General features: G+C 42.2%; 1 protein-coding gene across 4 annotated transcripts; it reads right to left on the reverse strand.

Moving 5' to 3' along the window:
- Window positions 1-877: 877 nt before the first annotated feature.
- On the reverse strand, window positions 878-26,150 carry LOC148014811 (trihelix transcription factor GT-1-like). Of its 4 annotated transcripts, none has more exons than XM_087665621.1 (4): window positions 25,511-26,150; window positions 2,385-2,510; window positions 1,681-1,821; window positions 878-1,552 (listed from the first exon to the last, which is right to left on the reverse strand). In XM_087665621.1, exons 1-4 carry the CDS (start codon window positions 26,022-26,024, stop codon window positions 1,344-1,346), a joined length of 990 nt encoding a protein of 329 aa, XP_087521747.1. In that variant the 5' UTR covers window positions 26,025-26,150; the 3' UTR covers window positions 878-1,343. The 4 variants fall into 4 exon arrangements, with proteins under 4 accessions (XP_087521747.1, XP_087521746.1, XP_087521745.1 ...); XM_087665620.1 differs by having other exon boundaries at window positions 2,379-2,510; XM_087665619.1 differs by having other exon boundaries at window positions 879-1,552; window positions 1,681-1,908.
- Between the last annotated feature and the right edge of the window lie 893 nt (window positions 26,151-27,043).

A 27,043-nucleotide genomic window follows, 5' to 3' on the forward strand; every position in this document is an offset into this window, starting at 1 on the left:
ATCTAAATTCATCTATTAAAACTTGGTGATTTCAAACAAATTTGCCTTTTGAAGCCCATACACACACAAACATGCTTCTTTAGTATCTTCGATTATTTGTTGTTTCCTAGCTAGATATTTTCTTTTTAGATTACAATTTCTTTATTTTACTTGAAAAACATGTCAAAATCTTAAACTTCAAAAGCATTTATTTCACCTCATGGATTGATTTGGCCTTTTGTAGACTGTCACATGGACCAAATTGGCCTTTTGTAGACATCAATACAACACACACACACACACACTCTCTCTCTCTCTCTCTCTCTCTCTCTCTCTCTCTCTCTCTCTCTCTCTCTCTCTCCACTCCTTTTAATCCAAAATCATGGCTTTTCCTCGACCATATGCAAATTTCTAATGCATTGCCCAAAGCTTATGGTGCTTGAATCTACCATGCTCACCATCCAATGAGATTCCTAACTCCATTTCTTATTCAACCTAATGGAAACTAAATCAAGCATTAAATATCTATACAAACTACCTTGCTAGACAAACCAAAACATGCAAATATTGACACTGACTTTATTTCCACTATACGATTGCCATATGGCCATCCTCGCAACATCACAACACACGAGCATGCACACACACATGTATGTGTATACACATACATGTATGTGCAAATATACACGGGTATGCATGTGTGTTGCAAGTGTGTGCGCGCAAGCACAACACGGCTTACCATATGTATGTGCACATCTATGTGCATGCATGCCTATGAGCAAGCACATGCATGCCTACGTGCTCGACGCACAAGCACACGTGTGCCTACAGTCCACTTGCAACATCTTTAACTGAAATATAACAATAAAAATGATGCTCTCTTGATACCTTTCCACACGGAACTCTTTGACAAAAAACGATTACTTGTGTACTGATTGTTGTCTTGAACTATCGAATATGCCATTCAAGTGTCACAACAAAGCACATCTAAAGAGAATCCATCTCATAAGTAGGAACACTACCCCAGCAGCCATAGTAAATCTTATGGTGGATTACTTGGAGTACAAGTTGTATGAGACCAAGTTTGATATTGAGCTGGCACGGTTAATTATCCACACCTTTGGTGGCAAAACCCATCTCTATCATGTGTATGTATGCAAGTTTCAAGGTAGTTCAACATACTACAGAGAAGCCAGCAGTTGGATCCTTGACAGAAATGGACGGCCCATTGCAGTAACCTAGGAATGAAGGCATCCTATTAAAATTTGGCACAACTGGCAACTAACCCCAGTAGTACATTGATAAGAGATTGGTATTACTTTGGCAGAGCTCTAGAGGGAAAGGAAAAGAGCCCCAAGGGGGGCTCAGTTGCGAAGTAATAAGGATCTCTGATAAATGCACATGGGACGAAGTTCCTCTAATGAATCAATGTCACGAGTACCATCGACCTCCTGCAGACCCAACCATCCTCGTCGCCGAAGAAAATCTTGAAAATCATCCTCACTGTAAAATGTCCTGTCCTCGGTCGTCAAATTCCCACTATCATCATGTAAGCAGACCTTGATTGTCAAACCTGCACAATTTCCATCCCAAATCTTAATTAAAAGCTTGATAGATAAGCTGTCCAATTAAAATCTCAAACCATAAATCTTAATTCCACCAGTTAAAAGGCAAACATATTCACCACTTAGACGATTTTACCTTCGTCTAACTGAAGATTGTAAGCACCTAATGGCATTTCTCGATCAAGACTCCGTACAATTCCTTCTTCATCCTCCAGCCAAAATGCTCGCTTCGTCCTCAGTTGTAAGGCAGACTTGATTGCTTCTTTGATAGATTCAGCTGTCCCATCAATGCCAATTTTTAAAACAGTATCTCCAAATTTCAATTTTATTACTCTTCCCTCAAATGGTGTGTGTTGATCACCATCTGCAAAAAATGTCCACTGATTACATGGTCGAGTAAGGTGAACCATATCAATTAAATAAAACTGCTCAAAGGTTACGATGTACCAAGGATATCGTGCTCTTAATTATTTCAAATATATGCTAGAGAAAGAAAGAGGTACATGAGCAAAAATGCGTGCCACCATTATTTGATTACACACTGCAAGCATTTGGGTGAGAAGTGTGGAATAAGAATGCTTTTAAAATTATGTCATGGGAACAAGAGGAACTCAGCATAGCCCAATTGAAATCAAAATAGCATACTTGGGTTTTCAGAATAGGATTAATAAATGGTACTCATATGGATTGTAAGCTTGCACAAAGAATCTCAATCTTCATAAAAGGACAAGGACTTGTCTCTACTTCAAGAAGCTCAGGTATAGAGTCAACAACATATATTATCATGCTGAGCTATTGTTTCAAGAGCAACGTCAAGTTTAAAAAGTAGATTACCATTACCAGGAGGATCTCTCCAACCCCACTGACGCATCCCATTTTCCACACCATTATCACCAGAAGGCAAGGCCATTGAATGCCCTTCTTGATCCAATCTGCGCTCAATAGAGAGAGCGGATTTGTTAGGCCCTGCAACAAAATAATATCTTAGAACATTCCAGTGCACAAACTACGAGTTTTGAAACAAATCTCAGGGCTCAGTCGAAGCCATGATCTTCAGAACAAGACACAATCAACCAGCCTTTTGGACGTCAAAAGCAACATCACAATATTGTTAACAAAAGAATGGAGCTCACTAAAGTCAGGCTAGCGAAGGTTGAAAAAGTAGTAATAAGTATCAAAGATTGTTAACCAAAGCATAAGCATAGTAAAGCAAACTAAACTAATACTATCGTTGTGTGTTAACCTGGGGTGTTATGTTAACCTGTTGCCTCAGACATAGGACCAATTACAAGAGCAATTGTACATGGATGATATCACTAGCCATAGCATCCTGCATGTTCTCTCACAAAAATTAGTAACATTTAGATTGTTCAGCCCTCAGGAACCATGCCTATTCTATCCAACCTACCCCCTGCTGGATAGTTCCAGCTACTACTGTTGGCAGCTGAAGCCTAAGAAATCTAGAACTGCAGTAGTCACAAACTCAAACAACAATTCCACAAAGCACAAACACCTATAATCTTTCTCCTTCACTTACATATACTCATAAAATATCCTTATCAACAAAACAAAGAAAGTCTCTACTACTGAGATGTAAAACTAATACCTGAACAATTTCCTCCAGGGGGAACCAAAACTTGAAACATTTTCCTTGAGGCAAACCCAAGAGTGAACGGCAAAGCCAAAGTACGAAGTACAACTAAGGTCTAAGGTTGACCTAACCAACCTCCCACACCTAGCTAGAGTTGGATTAACTTAACTCTAGAGCCTAGTGTCACCACATTTAAAGTCCTAAGCCACCACATTTTGACATTTTAATAAGTGTCCACACCACACAAATTACATTGGGCACTGCCCAAAATTGGCAACTTCTAACACCCCTGCTACAATGCCAATGTGATGAAGTACAAGGATCATCAATCACCAAAGGATGATAAGTTCAAGGACTTGCAGAAAGCCTCAAACTTCTCACGTGCTAAACCCTTGGTAAAAATATATACAACATTTTCCTGTGTGGGAACATATATCAAGCTGATCTCTCCTACATAAAAATCGCTCTGACATAGTGGTAGTGAATCTCAATGTGTTTCGTGCGAGCATGAGACATAGGATTTCACGCTACTACAATAGCACTCTGACTATCCGAGAGAATGGACACACGACCCTTAGAATCTCTAGATCAGCTAACAATCTATGCAACCATACACATTCAACTATTGTTGTGAAGGCTACCCTATACTCAACCTCACAAGACCAAGTAGCCATTGTAGGCTGTTTATTACGAAATCATGAAATGGATGAACGGCCCAAAAAGAAGCAATATCTACTAGTAGACTACTGAATATCTTAGTCTCCAGCCCAATCTAAATTGCTATAAGCCTGTAGTTGCAAGTCTCTCACCCTAGGAAATATCAAGGCATGTGTTGAAGTACCTTGCAAGTAATGAAAGATCCCCTTGACAACTTGCCAATGAATTGTACATGGGCTGTGTATAAATGTACTCACATGAGATACTGCAAACTGTATGTCAAGGCATGTGTTAAAGATAGATAAGACATCCAACAGCCTGGCTGTAAATTGCAACATCAGTCATCTCACTACCATCATGCATAGAAAGCTTCAGCCCTTGCTCCACAGGAGTACTCATAGGTTTACAATCCTACATGTTAAACCTACATAGAAGCTTTTCCACATACTTTGACTGCAACATAATGATACCATGCTGATTTTGGGTGAACTGAATCCCCAAATAGTAATGTAAGAGGCCCATATCTGACATAGCAAATTTATTCCTCAATTCAACCTTAAAATCTGCAATTCTGCCCTCTTTAGGTCTAGTGAGCAACATATCATCTACATAAAAATGATGACCAACTGCTGATTTTGGGTGAACTGAATCCCCAAATAGTAATGTAAGAGGCCCATATCTGACATAGCAAATTTATTCCTCAATTCAACCTTAAAATCTGCAATTCTGCCCTCTTTAGGTCTAGTGAGCAACATATCATCTACATAAAAATGATGACCAACAAGTCCCCCCCCCCCCCCGGCCCCCTTTATTCTTAATGTATAGAGTAGGAGCAATTGGGCTGCCCTTTGCTATTCAAATAAGCATCTATCTTTGAATACCATGCATAAGGAGTTCACTTCAAGCCATATAAAGCCTTGTTTAACTTGGAAACCAAGTGTTCTTTGACTTTAACCACAAATATTGGAGGTTAGGATACATCGGCATCCTCATGTAGGTCACCATTAAGAAATGTTGTCTTAATGTTCAACTAATGCACTTTCCATCCAAGATGGTAGCCATAGCAATAACACATCTAACAATACTCATATGGAATGTAGGAGCAAAAGTCTCCTCAAAATCTATACCCTTTTTTTGAGCATATCCTCTGGAAACCTAGCATGCCTTGTACCTTATATCTATCAATGGAACCATCAGCCTTGCATTTGAGTTTAAAAACCCATTTGGTGCCAATAGCCTTCTTGCCAAGGGGCAACTCAACAAGATCCCAAGTACCACTACTAGCGATGAAGTCAAACTCTATTAGGTTGGGATTCAATAGTGCACGCGCACTCTCAGAATAAACAAGTGGATAATGATAGGAGTGTTGAAATGTCACATCCACTATATGATAATGATATGAAAGTACAATCCCTAAGGTAGTAAGTACCACACTCACTGACCAATATTCACATGTGGAAAAAACCCTTTTTCAACTAGAATGTTAAAAGTGCCCGTAGATAAGGGAGTGTTTACACCAAACCTTAGGAGAAACATGATAAGTGTAACAAACCCCCTTGAATGAATGATGTGAACAAAAATTATTCCCATCTTTGCAGACATAAAACATGCTTTCAGTGTTTGAATTACTGAAGCCAAGAGCAATCAAATATGTATGTATCTTTTCATACCATGCCCTAGGTGCCTCTTCCAAACCATAGGGGGCCTTACGCAACTAGCACACTTTGCTCTCTGAGCCTTTCTGAACAAAGCCTAGAGGTTGTGTTACATAAACCTCCTCATGAAGATCAACATTCAAAAAAACAATCTGCTAATCAAAATAGACAACCAAAGCAATGACATTGTGAATGGTGGCCATATGTAAAGTGGATACAAACGTCTCATCATAGTCAATTCCATGTTGTTGTGCATATCCTTTGGCAACAAGACATGTTGTAACAATTAATATTGCCATCTAATCCACATTTTAATTTGTATACCGGCTTTATGCCTATAGTATGCTTGCCAACAAGCAAGTCATATAATGCCCATGTGTTGTTTTAATGAAAAGTCCGTTTTTGTCTACATAGCTACCATCTCATGCTCATCTTATAAAGCATCATGTAAACAGACAGATTCCTCATTGCATGCAGTAGCTATCACGAGGACGTGAAATTTTACTACTTTGCTTAGCATTTAATTAAAAGTTAACAAATGTGCTAATGTGACTTACACATGTGAGGTGCAAGTTAATTATTTCACAATGTGGGAGCCAAGACCCCAAGATATCAGTTCACGCCAAAGGCAAAAGTTATAAAGAGTTATACTTGGCAAGTACTAGGTGGTACATAGTCTCATATTTGAGCCTAGACTAATTCATTGGCCACTAACATCAATGGTGAAATGAGAGACTACGTATTAATTAATTAATCAATACTAACCTAAGGGCTAATAACTACTGAGGATACTTGAAAGACAAATTGGCCTAGCCAATTTAATTATTGACTTGTAAAATTTATTTTTTGAGTACTAGAATAATTACTAAATTAATTTTTAAAAATAATCTTTTAAAAATTAATTTAATAATTTGAATAATGCTAAGAAATGGGATTTGAAGGCTGCCACTTGACAAAACTTGCCCATGCAAGTAGGAAAAACGTTTTTGAAGGCGGATGGAAGTCTATTCGAGCCATTGTGAGAGAAAAAAAGGTTGTTAGAGAGCAAGGGGATGTTGTTGATGTAACTTGCATCCACCAAGGACCAATCCTGTAGCAAGCAACAGCAATTTGAAGCCCTCCAAGTGCAGATAGATGACAACAATCCAAGGTCCTTTTGATACAAGTGACAGCATACAAAAGGGGGCAGCAACCTTTCTAGTGATCCTAAGCTATAGGTGATAGCTTCCATGGTTGTTTGAGCAAGGCAACAGCAGTTTTCCGCCTTTCTCGAGACGAAACTCTAAAATTTCTCTCTCTACAGCATTCTCTCTCATCCTACAATCATCTCTCAAGTTATCTCAACATAATCCAACCATTTGAGTCATCAAACGTGGAGACATTGAAAACTCTCTACTATAAACCCTAAATTACAACAAAAAGTAAGATTTGACAGTCACCTTAGAATGCGTACTCAAAATTGAGGGCCTAGGACTTAAGCTGAAATTGAGAAATTTCAAGGAAATTCAAGAGGCCAACCAATCAATATCAAATTTGGAGCTGAATTTGTCTTTCAAAGAGCAAAGTGAAGACCAATCCCCAAGCAAACCAAAGGGAAAATTGGTTTGAAGGCTTGTTGGTCAATTTTGACAGTAAGAGACTTGGATTAGCAAAAGAGATCAGAGAATCTTAGTTGTACTACATCCATTTGCAATAAAAGCTAAAGAAATACCACAAGGGGCGCCAATTTTAGGGCTAACAAGCTATCCATTGTCCAAGATTAAAGTGGTATAGTGTGCATTTTCAATTTATGTGAGTTAATTACTTGCTGTAATTATTATTAAATCAGGTGAGTATCACCTTATCCAAGAGAAAGGCTGGTTTCAGTAGTTGTGAGTGCTTGCGCAACCAAGTTACCTTATGCATGGCAATGGCTACTCTATTTCTACCAGGAAGTGAAACAGATTGTTTGCTATCCCATAATCTATCTAACAACCATCTAGAGATTATTTTAGCTGCCTGAATAACAGCCCCCCCAATGACCGCTTCATCATCAACAATGCCTTTATCAATGGGCTGAAATCAAGCTACCATTCAGCATGTGTTTGCTGCAGATTTTGCTGCTGTAAACCCTCAACAGGTTACTAAGATTGACCAAAATCAGATACACTTTGCTTAAATAATGGCGACAAATTGTCAAACATGTCCATAGACTCCACATTGGGCTGATTTTGCAATCCATGAAGGGCTGGCCAGCATGTTCAGCAAATACCACATTTCACTTAATAAAGCGGTGCCCTTTACTTTCTGCATTGTAACCAATAAAAATGCATTTGACAACCTTGTCCTGCAATGTATGTCTTCATGGCTATGGCACCAAAGCATATGCCAAACAACCAAAGATACAAATATGTGACACCACTGATTTTCGGCCATTCCAAGCCTCATAAGGCGTACATTCAGTCAATGCTTTAGTGGGGCTACAATTTAACGCATACACTGCACACATAATAGCATCAAGCCAAAACTTTGGGGGCAGCTTATAGTATGAATGCATACAAAGTGCCATTTCCATCAAAGTCCGTTTTTTCCTTTCAACAATGCTGTTTTGTTAAGGTGTGTAAGGCATAGTATATTGATGTATGAGCCCCTTTCAATTAAAAAAGAGTTAAACTCTCGTGACATGTATTCCCCCCTTGACCTGTACGAAGTGTAATCAGCTTGCATCCACTCACATTTTCAACCAAGGCCAAGAAGGTCTTAAAGCATACAAACACTTCTAATTCATGCCTCAAAGCATATACCCAATAATGATGAGTCATGTCATCAATGAAGGTAACAATGTACAAGTATTCTTCAATGGATTTGACACACATGGGTCCACAAACATCACTATGCACAAGCTCTAATTTCTGATCAACACGCATAAATTCACCTTTGGGAAATAAAACGCGATGCGTTTTACCAATTACACAACTTTCACATACATTATAAGTAGGTGCTTTCAACAAAGGAAGATCAAGCACCACATTTGTGCTTCTAAGGTGAAGCAAACTAACACGGCCCTTTTCCAAGAGAGGCTATCATCTCTGCACATGGTCGCATCATAGTTAATAAGCTCACTGGCATATCTATCACCAACCGATCAAGCTGATGTCTATCTCTAGTAGACCGCCGCAAAGCCCGCAAAGCAGGCTGTGGGGCTTGTACCTCTAGTCTAACATCATGGTCCAAGGCCACAAGAGCATTAGCTGCTACAAGCTATCTAGGTGGCTGTACAAAAACAAGAGGCTCCTCCTGAAATATCACCCTGCATACCTCAACAACCTGCTCAAGTTGCATATGCATTTTCTCCTAATGAAAAACATCATAGCTACGAATGACCTTCTAAGCCTGCAAATCCCATAGGCGATAGCCCATCTCACTTGCATCCCAAACCAAGCATGTCATAACTCAATGTCATCCACAATGGTGGCATCAACCTATAATGCATCTTGTAACGCTCTCCTCTCATATTAATCAAGCTAATAGAGGCCATTGCATAATGTACCAGTGACAATGAGGGCATCCCCATCACTACAATCATAGACACTGCATCGATCCATGTGGAATTTAACCACAAAATCAACACATGTAATGGCTAAAACTAAAAGCAAATCTCTCTTTATGCGACATATATACAAGACCTTTTCAAGCATGATAGTTTTCCTATCTACTACAATAATGGGAATCTTTCCAATGCCTTCAATTGCGTATAAAGCATTATTTGCAAGTACAACTGATCCCCCCTTTTGTACATTTGCATATGATACAAACAAGTCACGAAAGGATGTTACGTGCTTATAAGCTCCGCTATCAAAATACCATGTGATGCTATTTTCAACCACTAATAAACCATCTGCATGGGAAAATGAATCAGAACAACGCACAACAGAAGCATAAGACTCACCTATGAAGAAAGGCTCTAAACACGAAAAACACAATATCAATTGTATGACAAAGCACAAACTAATAACACAGAACACAGCTAAGGTTAGGGTTAGAATAACTCAAAGAAAATGAACACAGAGAATAATGAAATGAATGATTGCTGAATATACAATGCTCATGCAACAAACACACTATACAAAGAGTGAATACTATACCACAAACTCCTATATCTCGAGGATTAGGGCAAGGGTAATGAGCTGGAGAGTGTGTCATACTCTGAATAAATCTCGAAACGTAGTCAGGCAACCTTCCAATGTCGAATACTAGCAAACGCAACTACTGCGCTAGGTCTGATGCAGATGGCAATGTGCAGTAACACACACAAAGCTGAGGGGAGAGAAAATCTGCAAACGCAGAGTGAGAAGAGAGAAAACAGCAAAACACAACCTGTGCAGGCTAGGCGATAGCTGGCTAAGGTGAGAGACTGCCAAACGCAGCAATGCAACAGCTAGAGGAGAGAGAAAATCTGCAAACGCAAAGTGAGGAGAGAGAAAATTGTCTATACAATAGCAAATCAGCAAATGCCAACAAGGATTGATGATGTGGCAAGATGACGTCAGCAGCAGTCGCCTAGCTGTAATCAACTCTGATCAGCATGAAAAGGTTGGAAACATGCACCAAACTGATGTACATAGCAATGGCTAGCTTGGACTGCAATATCCTCCCCATCCGAGGTGTGGGCAGCAAGCTGAAAGACCTGAAAACTGCAAAAACGAGATGGGAAGAGTGGAGGGCAAGCTGCCTATTTATAGATAGTTGGGGAGCCCCCACTTAACTCTCTTGATCCGCGCCCCATTTTAGGGTTTTAACTAAAATAAGTTGTTTTGGGTGGCTAAGTGCATTTCTTAGCTCAACATCACCAACGTCCAAACTTGCTAAATATGTAGTTGCATCCTTCGCACTTGCTAAATTTTCAGTAACATTCATACCCGGTTGTTTCCTCTTTTCACTTGCCATCCTCTTTTTGCGTTCTTCAATAACATGCCCCTTTTTCCTACAATCATTACATCTCTTTTTCTTCACACCCCCACCCTTGGTGCTTGAAGAGTCCATGGAAGGTATTGATTTGCCTTTACCCTTTGAGTTTGATGGCTGCCATGACTTCCCTTTATTCCTATAGTTGGCTGAAATGCTTGATTTTCCATACTTATGTAAGAGCGATTCACCAAGGATTGCTCTTCTTGCAATAGCAATGACACCAACACATCAAATGGTATGCCTCAGCATCTACTTTTGCAAGTAAACAAAGTATAGTGGTAAAACTCTAATAAGTATCAAGTAGGCCAGCCAAGACTGTAGAAACAAGAGAAGCATCAAGAATTATTTCATCAATATTTACAAGTTGCTCTATTATGTCATTGACACATGTAATGTATGCATCCACTGAATCACCCTCTATCATGAGCTCCATCTCAAGTTGTTTGCCCAAATAGGCTACACAAGCCTCATCACACCCCTAATACAATGAAGCAAGGTTTGTCAGAGTGCAGTGATGCGGAAGCGTGGGACCAAGACTGAGAGAGAGTGAACACAGAGAGAAGAAAGAGAGAAAAAGAGACAATGAAACGCAGAAAATCTGCAGTGAAGAATGCTGTATAGGGATGCAAAATTATACACGGGTGCAGAGAGAATATCTGTGTGTGTCTCCACCTTGAAGACCTCAATCTCCGTCAACTTGAGTGTTGTCTGTCACCAGCAGGCTGTCTCTGTCAGATACAAGTGATAGACAAGTGTTGGAAGGGCTGCTATAAATAGTAGAAGAAAAGGCCAAATAATGACCAGGTCGGCTGCATTAAATGCAGCCAACTGATACAGATCTGTCTGACTGCACCTGATCTGTCCAATTGCACACTGCAACGTGGCATCTGCGCTGGCTGCTGACGTTGCTGATGTGTCCTGCTCTAAAATTCGGAAACTCTCCTAGCTGTCCAAGGAATGGCAATTACTAACATCCCCTCTCTATCCTGGACGGGTCATAAGACTGAGGGATCTAGCATGTCTCCGAAGAAGAGCCTGGGGAAGCGCCTTCGTGAACAAAGTCTTGCAATACTCCACATCAATGGTCCCATCCAGAAGCTTCTCCCGAATGAAGTGGTACCAGATCTCAATGTGCTTCGTCCGAGCATGAAAGATAGGATTCCGTACCAAGGCAACGCAACTCTCATTGTCGCACCGCATAAGAGTAGGACGAGTCTGGGGGCAGCCAAGCTCCTCCAAAAATCTCTGAAGTCACACAACCTCACATGTGGTGGAAGATGTGGCCCGATACTCCGCCTCAGTACAAAAGGGCTACCATGGGCTTTTTCTTACTACTCCATGAGATAACACCTGAACCCAAGGTAAAACAATAGCCTGTAGTAGACCGCCGGTGGTCCACATTGCCAGCCCAATCCGAGTCGCTCCAACCTGCCAGAACAAGATCTGAAGTACCTATACCTGCGGGATAAGAAATCCCCAGGGCAACCTGCCAATGCACCGGTTTGGGTTCACTCATGAACCCCGCCAAAAGACCTACAGCAAAACAAAGATCAACAGGAGTGTTGAGTAGCCAAATCAAAGATCCAATCGGCTGACAGTAGCGGGAAGCATCCGTCAAGGGAGAAGCTGAGCGTGAAGTGGCCTTCCAAGTCGGATCCATAGGAGTGGAAATGGTCCGACAAGTCTCCATCTCAAAAGTCACAAAGAGCTCCTGAAGGTATCTCTGCTAAGAGATGAAAATCCCCCTCTAAGACTAATAATTCTCATGACCCAACAAGAAATGAAGAAGCCCCAAGTCCATCATCTCGAACGTTTGATGTAAAGCTGTCTTTGTCTCTTGGACCTTCTGTGCATGATTACCTGTAACAATCAAATCATCAACATACAACACAAACAACACACAACCAGCCTCGAAAGTGTGTACATAAAGTTACGGATTGGCCTCAGAGCACTGATATCCCAACTTTGACTGAAAGAACGAGTTAATATTCTTGTTCCATGCATACAGAGCCTACTTTAGGCCGTACACGGCCTTCTTCAACCTGTATACTTTCCCATCCGAGGATCCAAAGCCAAGAGGATGCTCTAAATAGATCTCCTCCTTCAAGTCACCATTGAGGAAGGTCGACTTCACATCCAACTAATAGACAGGCCATCTCCTATGGCCAGCCAAGGCAAGAACAGCTCGAATAGTTGCCATATGAGCAATGGGGCCAAAAGTATCATGGAAGTCAATGCCTGGGCGCTGAGTAAAACCTTTAGTAACAAGGCAAGCCTTGTGCTTATCCAAAGAACCATCACTAAGGTACTTGGTCTTGAAGACCCACTTGACACCAATCACCTTCTTGTGAGACGGACAAGGCATAACGTACCAAGTGCTATTCCTCTCAATAGTCTCCAACTCGGCTTCCATAGCTTTCCACCAATAGTCAAATTGCAAAGCCTCCTTCGCGGAGATGGGCTCTCGATCCTGCATAACACGGGTCATTAAACAATAGTTAGAGCAAACAAGCTCCGTAGAATGTGCATGGTTCCTCTGTGACCTCCGCGGTCCATCCTGCAATTCCCACTCCTCACGGACCGCCTCAATCCCTAAATCTCGGAGTGTGTCATGGGCCTAACGAGGAGGAGACCGGATCTCTCCTCGTCGCTCGCCATCTGCTGAAGACTCTGGTATATCCACCGGCGGAAGCTCCACTGGGATGGCCGGTGGAAGGGAAGACTCTAAATCAGAAGAAGAATCTCCATCAAGAGGCTCTGACTCTAGAGAAACTGTCTCGGGAGCCCAACTCTCCCCTAGATCTCCAAGGACGGGATGCTCCTCACCCCACTTGTGTAGACATCCTGCTTGACGGGATCAAACAAGCGATAACCTTGGGACTGGGAGTTGTAACCAACAAAAACCTATCGTCGGGAAGCCGTCTCAAACTTGTCACACTGCGTCTTCGAGATATGCACATAGGTGTCACACCCAAAGATCCTGAAATAAGAGACATCGGGCTTAGTCACAAAGTAAGCCTCAAAAGGGGTCATCTTGTCAACGGCCGAAGTGGGAGATCGATTGAGGATGTGAACTGTCGTAGCCACTGCCTCGGCCCACAGAAACTAAGGTGTCTGTCGATGCTCCATCATGGTGTGCGCCATCCCGATCACACTTCGGTTCTTCCGCTCCAAAATGTCATTCTCTTGAGTGTTGGTATTAGCAAACTCCTAGTGAATGCCCCTAGCTGCACAAAAACGAGCAAACTCATTAGAAATAAATTCACCATCCTTGTCAGATCGCAAGGTCTTCAGTCTCCGACCAGATCGGTTCTCCTCGAAGAGAAGCCAATCCTTGAAGTTGGAGAAGGCCTCCGACTTCAACGTCAAGAAGTACGCCCATGTCAACCTGCTGTAATCATCTACGATCAACATGCAGTACAAGCTTCCCTTCAGAAACTCGGTCCTCATCAAGCCACAAAGATCCGTAAATACAAGTGCCATAGGTGAAGTAGACTGCCTCGAAGCTTTGTTGGGAATCGCCTCCCGATGTTGTTTTCCACGAATGCAGGAGACACATGGCTATTGGCTCACCACTATGTCCAACAAACCTAGAACAAGCCATATTCGCAATTCCTTCCGAAGATTCTCATAGTTTAGGTGGCCAAACCGAGCATGCCATAGCTCGAACTGTGTCTGAGAGGTAAGAAGAAGAGTAAGAGCTGTAGAAAACTTCAATTTGTAAATGCCATTCTCCTCATGCCCTAAAGAGAGAACCCTCCTCGATCCACGATCAAGAACTCGAACAAGATCACTGTCAAACTCCACCAAGAGACCAAGAGAGCAAATCTTATGTATCAAAAGTAAATGATACCCTAAACCTGGCACATGCAACACCTCCGAAGTGTGGGTACCACCATATCCATCTGGAATCAGCTGCATCTCACCCCGTGCAGCAATAGACACAAAAGAGTTGTCTCCGATGAGAATCTGCCCACACAAAGGTTGCAAATGGGCAACACCAACTGTCAAAAGAGTCATGTGCCGTGAGGCACCACTGTCCACGATCCACTCTCGAGCCTGGGAAGCTATCATCACAGCATCAGAAGTCTTCGGTATAGGATCCTCAACGACTGCTAAGTGTAGAAAAGCAGCTAATGAGGGTGTAACCACCACTCCAAAATCCTTCATGTCCTTCTTGGTGTCCTTGTCCTTGGGGCAATCCTTCTTCCAATGACCAATCTTACCACAAATATGGCATGTCAATTATTTCTCTTTGTCCGTCTTGGATTTGCTGTCATTTTTCTTTTGGTCCTTCCCCTTCTTCTGAGAGGCTTGACTAACCAATGCCTCTGATTTGAAAGCACTCCGTCTCTTCAACCGTTCCTCTTGGTCCAAGACCATAGGAACCAACTCTTCCCATCGAAGAGTCAACTCCCGCCCTGATGCAATAAGAGCGGAATAAAAAGTACCGAATCGTAGCGGCAATTGGGACAATAAAGTGATCGCCATGTCTTTGAAGGAAATGGGCTTCCCCGCATTTTGAACCTGCATCTAAAGCTGCCAAAGCTTGTTGATGTGTTCCCGAAGCGAAGAAGACTTATTCACGGACAAGGTCTGCATCTGCACCTCCAAAGAAACCCTCTTCATCAAGGTTATCCGGCTATACATCTGGTCGAGCTCCAGTCATATCTCTCGAGCCATCGTCAAGTGCTTGATGTGAGCTATCACGGCTGTAGTACAAGATAGAAAAAGAAAAGAACGAATCTTGGCATCCAGTTTGTCCCAGTGAGACTTGGCCTTGGTCAACTCCGCATAAGCATTTGAAGAGAGTTTGGACTCGTCTCCCACCGAGGGCCGATTAATCTCCTCCATCACAAGCTCCGCCAAATCATAAGACTCCAAGATGGCCAACATCATCAAGCGCCAGATGCAGTAATTGTCACCATCAAGCTTCTGATCTGATGGAAGAGCTGGTAGGACAGGCACCTTTCGGTCCATGGTCGCTTGGAACTCCAAGCTAGTCTCTGTAGACATTTTCACTAGCAATGCCTGCACAAATGCAAAAGCAGCCCCTTCTGACTGTGAGGACGCAGCCAACTAGGGGTCTTTCCTCCGCTTCCTGAATCTTCTTCAGCCGCCGAAGGCGATGAAAAGGTAAAATCTACAATGGAAGGCCGAAAACACAGCCTTTCTCCTCTTCAAACCGCAACCACCTGCAACAAATTCACCTACTGGACTTCTTTCCCACATGCCCACGCTCGCTTCAGCCTTGTTCCGATGCGCAACACTCCTGCTCGCCCTCGAATGCTGGAAACGCAGCCTTGTGTCGCTCCTCTTCAAATAGGTTCTTCACTCAGTCAGTCTATCTTCACCGCTCTGATACCATGTCAGAGTATAGCGATGCGGAAGAACGGGACCAAGACTGAGAGAGAGTGAACACAGAGAGAAGAGAGAGAAAGAGAGTGAAACGCAGAAAATCTCCAGTGAAGAATGTTGTATAGGGATGCAGAATTATACACGGGTGCAGAGAAAATATCTATGTATGTCTCCCCCTTGAGGACCTCGATCTCCTTCAGCCCGAGTGTTGTCTGCATCAACAGGCTGTCTTTGTCAGATACAAGTGAGAGATAAGTGCTGGAAGGGCTGCTATAAATAGCAGATGAAAAGGCCAAATAATGACCACGTTGGCTCCATTAAATGCAGCTGACTAATACAGATCTGTCCAACTGCAGACTACCACATGGCATCTACGTTGGCTGCTGACGTGGCTTGCCTGCTGCGCTGTCCTGCTCTGAACTGTGGAAACTCTCCTAGCTGTCCAGGGAATGACAATCGCTAACAACGTTATCCCAAGCACCCTTGGCCATTGTGCACGATTGAATATGTAGGATTACATGTCTTTTGCACGAGAGTGCAATCGATGCATGAGCTTGGACATCACGCCCATCCCATCTCAACCAATCTACAGTGGGAGGTGCGGCAAAGGCTAAAGCGGAAGATCCACTAGTGATGAGCTAGATGAACCTGTAGCATTTTGTGCAGTCGAACCTGGAGGCCTAACCTCTAAACCACAAACATAACCCTAAAGATGCTTGGCAACTAAGACATGCTTCATCATGTATGCCCACATGGGAATATATCAGGCAAATCATTTTGGCCTACCAATCATTGCTGCAAATTGCTGGTATTTTTGACCAGCTGCTATCCAAAGTACAAATGCAAGGACAACACAAAAATAAAGCAAAGAAAAGGCCAACAAACATACGATTTTTCCCAAAATTGATGATGGCAACAAAGAATTTGCAGCTGACAAGGCTCCAATGTCCACGAATGTCTATCTAGAAGGTGTAATTCAGTTCAATGTCAATGGATTCGGACAAATTTCACAAAAGCCCCAAATTCATATAAAAGCCCCAAATTTTCGCATGAAAGGGCAATTTTTATGCACTAAACATAAAATACCCAAAATTTTGGTGAAATTTGGGATTTCTAGGCAAAAGCCCCGATGTTTTTGGAGAAATTGAGTGGAAATTGAAGTTTGCTGCTGAAAACCCCAAATTTTGTGCCTGAGAAGGGGCTGCATCTGAATACTTATTCGTTTTATGATTGATTAAGGTTGTAGGCTAGAAATATTTTAATAATATTACGTCAGGCAGATGTGGCAAACATATGTGCAAGAGAGAAGCAGTTGTCGGCTGGAGAAACTGAGCTGTCCGTGGCTGGAGATCGCACAAGAAAGACACCGTTTGGAATCCCAGGTGCTGTCACAAAGGTATGGCAAAGTGTGTCTGGGCATCACACCGGCTGCATTTTACAGTGCAGGCCCTGAGACCTAACATGTTTCTCCTTCAGCTGCTGCATTTTGCAGATTTGGTGCTCTCTTTGTCATCAGACGCCTTTCTCTACTGTCATCTCGATGCCTGTTGCCTCGATGATTAGTGTTTTTCTCTTTCCCACTCTCCAACATCCCTGACTAATGGTTACAGCACTCCAGATCCATCTCTCATGGACGTCACACTCCGACACTCACTACTCTGCCCTTGAGCATTTTGTACACTCTTACATTCATTTCTTACATTGATTCATGCACTTCAGAGTTCTCTTCTTTCTTTGTCTATGTTTGTGTTTTTGTGTTTTGAAATTTGAGTTTTGTGTTTAGGGTTTGAGTTTTGCACGTCACTATCTGAGTCTTTGTGTTTTAGTTGTGGTCATACGCTATGCGCTTCCTCGGTGCAAACCCTAGCATATCTTCACATGGTATCAAAGCTGGTGCTCTTGTAAAGAGAATCCTACAAATATTGTGAAGGCTTGGTTTTGTGCGAGGTACATGAACAATGCATAATTTATTCATGATGTCTCAGAACTTTCTTCTCGAGTTCCCATGATGTCTTATCAAGCTTCTCCATCATTGGAGGCCCTAAGAAGGCATTATGAACTCGACGAGGAAGATGACACCCCACATTCACCTTCACCTTCACCTTCACCTTCTTTTTCTTCTCCTATGCCATATTTTAGTTTCATAACAAAGGAGTTTGAAGAGTACTTGCGTATCACGCTTATCGTGCTTACAACCCTCCTTCTAGCTTTGCTACTACATCCAGACCAGTTGGTGAGACTAATTACCTTTCCTATTATGGAAGACATACGAAATTCGAGACAACTGGCAACCCATCTTCATCTCAGTCAAGCCCAATATCAAGTTCGTACAACCCCTTTAAGTCGTATGAATCAAAACCCCCTCCTATTTCTCCTTTTGGTATGCAAGATCCTAATAATTTTCAGAACGTAAACTTCAATAGAGGGGGCACTCAAAGTAGACATCCTTCATCAAGTTTGCACTGGTCCCTCCTGGGCTGGAGTCATGGGATGTGCATCGTTCCTTTCATGCTTTCATCTTCCTAGCAGATTTGCTCTTCTACCAACATGGAGACTTCCCATCCTAAGAGGCAGATCCTGCAACATCTCTCTTGATGCTATCATGGCGGTGGCTTCTACCTTGCTCTTCTAGTCGGGGTGCTTCATCTTCACCTTCATCCTCATTTCTATCATCATGGTTCTCAACACCACACAAAGACCAATATCATGCTCCTCTTCCTCCATCGCCATCAATATTAGGGTATCAAGTGCGGTCCGTCCGATCCGTCCAATCTCTGGACTTAGTATGGTATCGAATGTACACAAAAAAATGTCGGATAAAATCCGTTGTTTCGTAGGCTCATTAAAAAATACAAAGAAAATTAAGGTTAGGCTAGTAAATATACTCATTTTAACATGAGTGGCTTCCCATGACATAAGAGTGTCACAATGCAAGATCTATCCAATACTAATACAATTTACAAACCACAAATGTCTTTGCTTCAATTTTCAACAATGAGGCATGAACATGATGAGAGGTTGAAATAAAATGTAAATCTAAGACTCCACTCACAAGAAATTTCCAAGATCCAATTTCATTTATAAAATTGAAAACATGTATAGTGGATCCAAAAGAAAAGCTAGCAGCAATGATGGATCATGATTCATGGATCATGGTATGGCAAGTCACAAGTGCCAATCATTACGAATCATGATAGAGATAAAGAATATAAAGATATAGGTAGAGGTAGGGAAAGGGAAAGAAGAGGTAATGGAAGAGGACATAGAAATAGAGCTACACATAGGGGGATGAAACATAAGAGAAAGAGGATGTACATTGTAAAGGTAGAGAGAAGTGGATGGAGGAGTTCTGAGAGAAGAGGAGCTTGTAAAAGAGAGGTAGAAGAGGCAGCGGTAAATGAGGTACAAGTAGAGGTCAGTGAGAGGATAGAGAGAAAAAGGTTAAAGCAAAAAAAAAACACTTTTCTTTTTACACCAACTCACCCAAAAAAAAAAAAGAGAAAGAGGACAAAAACTTGATGAATCATACACGTCCAATCAGATTGGACAAATTGTACTATATGGATCCCTCCGCGGATGGAATGCAACCTTGGATGTCGATTAGGGTTGCATTCCATCCCCAGATGGATCCCTCCTTTGCATTGCATGATTTCATAATCTTTATAAAGGGCACTTGGGGTAAGTGAACAATTTCCCCATGAGAGACACTGTCCAAGTGGCACCTGTTGCATGCACAGTCTCATCATGTAGCGTTACTCACTATACAGAGCATACCTGGCCGATCCTAAGCTATCTCCACTAGCAGTTCTTCACCACCACCTTACCATATTTCATCACCCTTTCCCTCATCCTCGACACCCTCAAGTGGTTGGGTTAGCTTGTTTGTTTTGTGGTGTGTTAGATCTAACCATTCCTTTTCATCCTCCCCATGGGTTATAGTTACTTAAAGGCCACAAATCATATCTATCAATACCCCCTCGAAAAAAAGTTCAATGTGGTTTCATTCACCTTTGCAAGACTTGGTAGGCCACTGGATAGCCAACAAGCACCCTTTGTCTATTGCTCTATCCTCTTTGGGGTGACTCCTTGGACTCCCTTGATAAGATAACCATCACCTCTATAGTCTTGGTAGGCCACTAGGCAACTGGCATGCACCCTTTGTCCGATGCCCTTGAATGCTTTAAAGTGGGACGCCTTGGGGCAAAAATGGGCTTGAGTTTTTCTTTCAATCCCTTCTTGGTTTCAATTTTGGGCTTGAGAGAGTGTATTAAAGCTAAAAATTCTCAATCAATGTTTTCAAACATTGAAAGGACTGGTTATCACTACACCGATGTTCAAGTCGGCAAGTCGCAGGCCACGTGGACACGCTGCAGGCGCATCGGACCAGCAGGCAACCACTGCAGACGGTGACGAGCAGACGCAACGACAAGGCTGCCGACCAAGCTGCAAACGAGATGGCAGTCCGCAAGTCGCAGGCCACGTGGACAGGCGGTAGACAACATGTTGCAGGCGAGTCGGACCAGCAAGCGACCACTGCAGACGATGATGGGCAGACGCAACGACAAGGCTGCCGACCAAGCAGTTATCACTACACCAATATTCCAATCGGCAAGTCGCAGGCCACGTGGGCAGGTGGTAGACGACACGCTGCAGGCGAGTCGGACCAGCAGACGACCACTGCAGATAGTGACGGGCAGACGCAACGACAAGGCTGCCGACCAGGCTGCAAACAAGACAGCAGGACGCAACGATCAGGCTGCAAACAAAATGCCAGGACGCGACGACCAAACGGGCTGACTCACATGGACAGGCGGCGACCTGTTGGACAGGTCACCCATGACCAGACGGGTCACGAACTTAACCTGATAATCATCAAAAAAAAATTATTTAACTTCTGCAGTTACTTTACCAGACATTCACACGCAAAGGCACAAAGTCAAATTTTGACCAAGAAAATTGGGGCTTTTCCCGGATTTGGGGACTTTAATGCAGAAGTGGACAATCTGACTCAGAAATTGCAAAATCGGTGCACATATGCCCGTGAAATTTTGGGGCTTTTCACATTTCAATGAAATTTCTTCAATTTCAGTGAATTTTGTGCACACCGGACACGAGAAATTTGGGGCTTTTGCAGAATTTCATCAATTTGTGCAAGAATTGCCTGGTATATGCACTTGGGTACGTGTGTTGATGCAATCTAAACGGATTATCCTCTAAAATTTTGGGGCTTTTGATCCAAATTGTCAAATTTGTGCCTGGGAATGCCTTTGGAGCAGAAATTGCAGTGAAATTTTGGGGATTTCACGTGTAACTGTGGCTTGGTCTCTAAATGTGTCAGAAATTGCTTGAGGATTGCAGCAAACGACATTTTTTAATTCTGAAAATCTATTTGCAGATCTGATATTTCTGCAATCTTGGGATTTTCATTGTTGGTTGGTACTCTTGTGTACTGTAGTCACTTATGTCACATTTGGGCTTGCCTTTGGTGGCTGGTTAGTCAGTTTGGGATTGCAAATTATGGCTGGAAACAATAACAGCAGTAATCTTTTGCACATTAAGAAACTTGAGGGACTTAAGAGAAATAGATTTTTTGTGTGATGTTTGAGCATGTTTACCATAGATACAATGATCACACAGTTCAGAATCAGCATACCTCAAAGACGGTAAATAACCCAAACGAGAGAGTACTTTCATTCCAGATTGATTCACATGTCCCAACTCGCTATGCCACAAAGAAACACTTGGCTGCTCAGTTATGACGACAACATGGTCACGCACACTAGATACATGCAAAGGATACAATGTATCACTTTTGGATCCCTTGGCAACAATGCGGGAGCCCCTATAAATTTTCCATTTGCTATCCCCAAAGGTGGTGTGATAGCCTTCATCATCTAGTTACCCTGTGCTTATCAAGCTCTTCTTGAGCTGAGGTATATGTCTCACATTATGCAAAATAAACACGAAGCCATGTTGAGATTCCAGTTTCACATTGCCAATGCCTGCAATTTTACATGCATAGTTATCCCCCAAGTGAACAACACCACATACAACACCATTGTAGTCAGAGAACCACTCATGATGTGGTGTGACATGAAAGGACACACCTGAATCAAGTATCCAAGTCTGCATATCATCCTCACAATCTGCAATCAATGCATGTCCATCCAAAGAAGAAGCGTGGTCAGGCAAGCCATCTTCGTATGCTCACTTGAAAGTGTTTGGCTGCATACACAAGGAAGAACGCAACAAACTTGCGCCAAAGTCCTGTAAATGTATTTTCCTAGGATATAGTGATGAAGGTGAGATGGGGTATAGATTATGGGATCCCGAGAAAAGAAAAGTAGTATGCAGCAATGATGTCATCTTCCGGAAAGACTACTTTGCGAACCATCTTGGGCTTGGTTGCATCTGAGGACATGAAATCATTCAGATGGATATAAAAACTGCCTTCCTACATGGTGATCTGCATGAGGAGATCTATATGCAACAGCCTCATAGTTTTGTTGCAAAGGGAAAAGAGCGCATGGTATGTAAACTCAACAAGAGTCTGTATGGGTTGAAGCAGCCACCACGAGAATGGTATCACAAATTTGATGCATTCATGCAATCTCAAGGATTTCATCGTTATCAAGTTGATCACTGCTTCTTGGTTTTGTATGTGGATGGCATGCTAATTGTCATCTGTTGTCGGTTTCATGGATGCAGACTATGTTGGCCATCCTGACTGCAAGAAATCTACTTCAGGATATGTATTCATGTTCATAGGAGAAGCAGTCTCTTGGATATCTAGGCTGCAAAAGTGTGTTGCATTGTCTACTACAAAGGGAGAATATGTGGCTGCCACAAAGGCATGCAAAGAGGCTTGATGGCTTTCACATCTGGTGAGAGAGCTTGGGATTACAGAGGTTCCTATCCCCCACTGTGATAGTCAAAGTGCTATCATGCTAGCACGGAACCCAGTCTTTCACGCAAAAACAAAGCACATACAAGTGAAGTATCACTTTATCAATGATGTACTTAATAGAAAAGGCATTGAGCTTGTCAAGGTACATACAGATGATAACCCTGCAGACCTTCTTACGAAGGGTCTTCCAACCGAGCGGTTTGCTCATTGCCACCAGATGATGGGGATTGGATAGTATATGTGTCTTTCACCTTTGTACATACACAGACTTAGCTGATTATTTCCTCTACCTTCATGCACGTTGCCTTTAGGTGGGAGGTTGTTGGGAATAAAGGCTCACCGTGCCTTTTTACTAAGTTTGGGTTGAGTGGGTGTGAACGCACCCTTCACTACTTGTACTTTATATATATTCAAAACCTAAAAGTGGTACACTAGTCTTTGCACCGAACATCAAGTGTCGTGCTCACTCTCTCACTCTACTGCTCTCAACTCTCTACAGATTCACTCTCGACTGAGAAAACTACACATCAAACTAGTACACACAGATGATAACCCTGCAAACCTTCCTACGAAGGGTCTTCCAGCCGAGCGGTTTGCTCATTGCCGCTAGATGATGGGGGTTGGATAGTATATATCTTTCAGCTTTGTACATACATAGACTTAGCTAATTATTTCCTCTACCTTCAAGCACGTTGCCTTTAGGTGGGAGGTTGTTGGAAATAAAGGCTCACTGTGCCTTTTTATTAAGTTCGGATGTGTGGGTGTGAACACACCCTTCACTTGTACTTTATATATATTCAAAACCTAAAAGTGGTACACTAGTCTTTGTACCGAACATCAACTGTCGTGCTCACTTTCTCACTCTACTGCTCTCAACTCTCTACACATTCACTCTCAGCTGAGAAAACTACACATCACTTTTGTATACATAAGGTGCTTTCAATAGGGCTATCTGTGAAACCAACGCAAACCAAATAAGCATATATTTTCTCAAAGCACGAGATTCTTGCTTCAAGTCATAAAGAGCCTTTTGCAAAGCAACAAACTTTATGCACATGCCATTTGATCTCAAAACCAAGTGCTTACATATACTTTTTTCATGCAAATAACCATTTAAGAATGTTGTCTTAACATCTAACTAATGCATTGGCCAATTATAATAGATTGCAATAGAAATGACACACCTAACGGTCGTCAAGTGAGATTTGTACAAATGTTTCCTCATAATCAATGCCAAGTTTTCACCACGAGACATGCTTTGTAGCAATCAACACTATCATCACTTTTCTTTTTTATTTCATTATGAAAAATATACACTCCAAAAGGACCCATTAGCTTAGAAGTTAATATCTTTCCTAATTGCAAGAGATTTCAAGTAAACCAATGGGAGAGGGGGCGGTGCACACATTTTATCCACTCCCTTTTCCCCTTGGGTCAACCACTTACACACATATCCCCTTTTCTCCTAAAAACCCCTCAAACTTTTAGCTCCTATATCAAGTGGACCCCACTAAGCACCCTAAAAGAGAGGTAAATTTAAAACATCCCCCCCCTTCCCCAGCGGCCTCCCCAAAACCAAAAATGACTTTTCTCCTCACAAAACCTCTCTTTATGTCATATATACTCGAGAAAAGCATTTTTTTTGTGGCTTTCTATGAGAAATGCTTCCAATTTGGATATTCTCTTATCTCCACTTCATGAATCTATTCATCTAATCTCTTCATTCTATACTCACATAGCCATAGCCACATAGTCACCATTATCTTCTATACATCCTCTAGCACCTTCCTTTCTTCCATTTGCATTTTTGCCATTGTTCTATAGTTTTCCTAAATACTCTTAAGTGGCGTTCCTCTCCTCCTAAGTAGCATTCTTCTTAAATCCATTTTAATGGCATATATATGTCAAAAAATGTGTCCTTATCATTCTATCTCTACTATTTTCCTACACAATAGAAAGAAAGAGCACAGCCAATAGAAAGGAGCAACATTCAAGAAGGATTCATGGGTTTATATGCAATCTTTAGTGATTGGGCATCACCAAGTTTGCCATCATATTTGATCATTGTGATGTACTGCAAAATCATTGAAATGGAAGATTGCCTAGATTTTAGGATGCTTGAGATAGTGGTTTTCTTGTTGCAACTGTTGTTAGCAAAGGATAGTTGTACTTTGTTACCTTCATTGGTAACATGACGCATCATTGTTGGGCATATGCTTTGAGGCACAAATCAAAAGTGTTCGCATGCTTTAAAACCTTCTTAGTCTTGGCTGAAATGGCAGTGGATCTAAGCTGATTACTCCCTATATAGATCGATGGGGGGAATATATGTTACAAGTGCAATAACACCAAATCTAAGAGGTAAGCCTTACAAAATTAGGATATAACACCTTGTCAGAGATAGAGCTTTTCTGCAACAAAAAGCCAGCATGTTCAGCTCATGCTGCATTGTCAAAGGATTTCAAAAGAGACTGTGGGGTCTAAGTCCTTCTAACATCCATGAGTTGGGACACGGTACACCCATCATTTTGAGTTCCACCGTCACCCCTTGGGGTTAACGATTAGTGTAACTCCAGGAGCTCTGTTTCCATGAGCTGAAATTAGGACAGGCGCAACACACTATGTAGATAGAATGCACTGTACTAAACGAAGGGGCAAAATGCCATAATGCCATTGGAGGCAAGTGTTTTAAAGCAATAACAGCAGATATGTTCAAACCATCGCAACATCCTTCAACACAACCCAAAGGAGAGATTTTTCCCGCCACAGAATAAATCAGCACCAATACAGCATTGAAAATAATTTCTCATACGCAAGCAGTGGCATGATCTGACAAGCCTTTCCAGGTTACCTCTTGGAGAATACTGCGCAAATGGTTCTAACTTTCCAGGCACAGGACTCCGGTAAGGTGCCGCCTTGGACCGTTGACGCAGAAGTTCCTCCAGATCCTTATAGCATGACATCTTCGCCGAGCCTGCACGGTCATGATGTTTTGCCTTCTTGTGGTCCTTGAGAAGATTCCTCCACTTGTCTGTACACATTGCGGGCGACCTGTCAAAACCTCTATCCCTCATCTTCCTTGATATCTGCTCCCACAGATGCTTGTTGGACTTGGATGTGTTGAACAATCTGTCAATTTCGGCGCGGAATGCAATGAGAGCTCTGATCTCTTCATGGACCCACGTCTCAGCCCTTTTCTTGGTCACCTTGACCTCGTGGTCGTCCCCACTGCTTTCATGCAGGATAAGCTGTTGATGGGGGAGATGATGCATCGATGGCGGATTTGTCACAACCTCCATGTCGAGAGTGTATCGGACGAGCTCCAGCTCAGGGGGCCTGTCAGGGCACGGCAGCACGTCAGCCATTGGTGGAATGTGCGCCACTGCACACAAGCTTACATAGGACCTTCTGACGGTGGACGTACAATTACTCCTCTTAACACGACTAATAAAGACAGTTGAGCGGGGTTTCCGCGCTCACATAAAAGGTTGAACTTGCAACTGCTTTTGAGTTTTAAGAGTGTTTTCGAACACAACCTGCGCCAGCCAGCTCACGCAATTCAGGGAAAAGTTAGACAAAACGACAACTTGTTTTGCTTGCCCGCACCAAACCTAAGGGCTTGCAATATAGTATATTGTATTATAAGTAAATTTATTAATCTATTTGCCCAATGCCTAGTTACTAAGGCTATATCAATGATTCATAATAAAGTTGATTAAATCGAATATGTATAGTATAAATTGAATGGAAAAGTTATCTTACATATGAATTAGAATTTTATCGTTGTTAAGTGATTTTGATTAAAAAGCTTCTTTGCACAAGGTTAAGATCTTGAAAGGTAATATTTATTGCACACACAATTCGAAGGCCATATTTTAAAAAGTGACATTCAAGTGGAAGGGCAAGATCATAGAGAGAACTTCAGGAGAAAATATAGACTAGCCCTTCAAAAATGAACACTGCCTATCATGACTTCCCACGGGTTTGAATCCACCCAACAATAACGAAATGTTATAAAAAATGCTTCTTGTCCTCACCAATCCTGCCATGACTTCCCACCGGTTTGAGTCCACCCAACAACAACGAAATGTTATAAAAAACACTTATTGTCCACCTTTGTAACATAGCGCAAGACTTTAGATTAAACTTCCATTCCTCCCCAACTTCAACCCTCTCCTTCGTAGGACAACCTCGCTATTGTCCTTCCTGCTCAATCACATTGTGCCAAAACATTGCTCATCCGCCTTCTTACACAATGCTGACTATAGATCGCTTCCTTTCCTTGTTGACTTCATCTCTCCCCTTCGCAACACAATCTCATTATTGTCCTTCTTGCTCGATTACATTGTGTTTGAAACCTATTTGTAAGTGAACATTTGGGGCA

This window comes from Lygodium microphyllum, chromosome 24 (genome assembly GCF_053477565.2).
Source record: "Lygodium microphyllum isolate KBCC chromosome 24, Lygodium_microphyllum_v1.1.10, whole genome shotgun sequence".
In the NCBI taxonomy this organism is placed as follows: domain Eukaryota; kingdom Viridiplantae; phylum Streptophyta; class Polypodiopsida; order Schizaeales; family Lygodiaceae; genus Lygodium; species Lygodium microphyllum.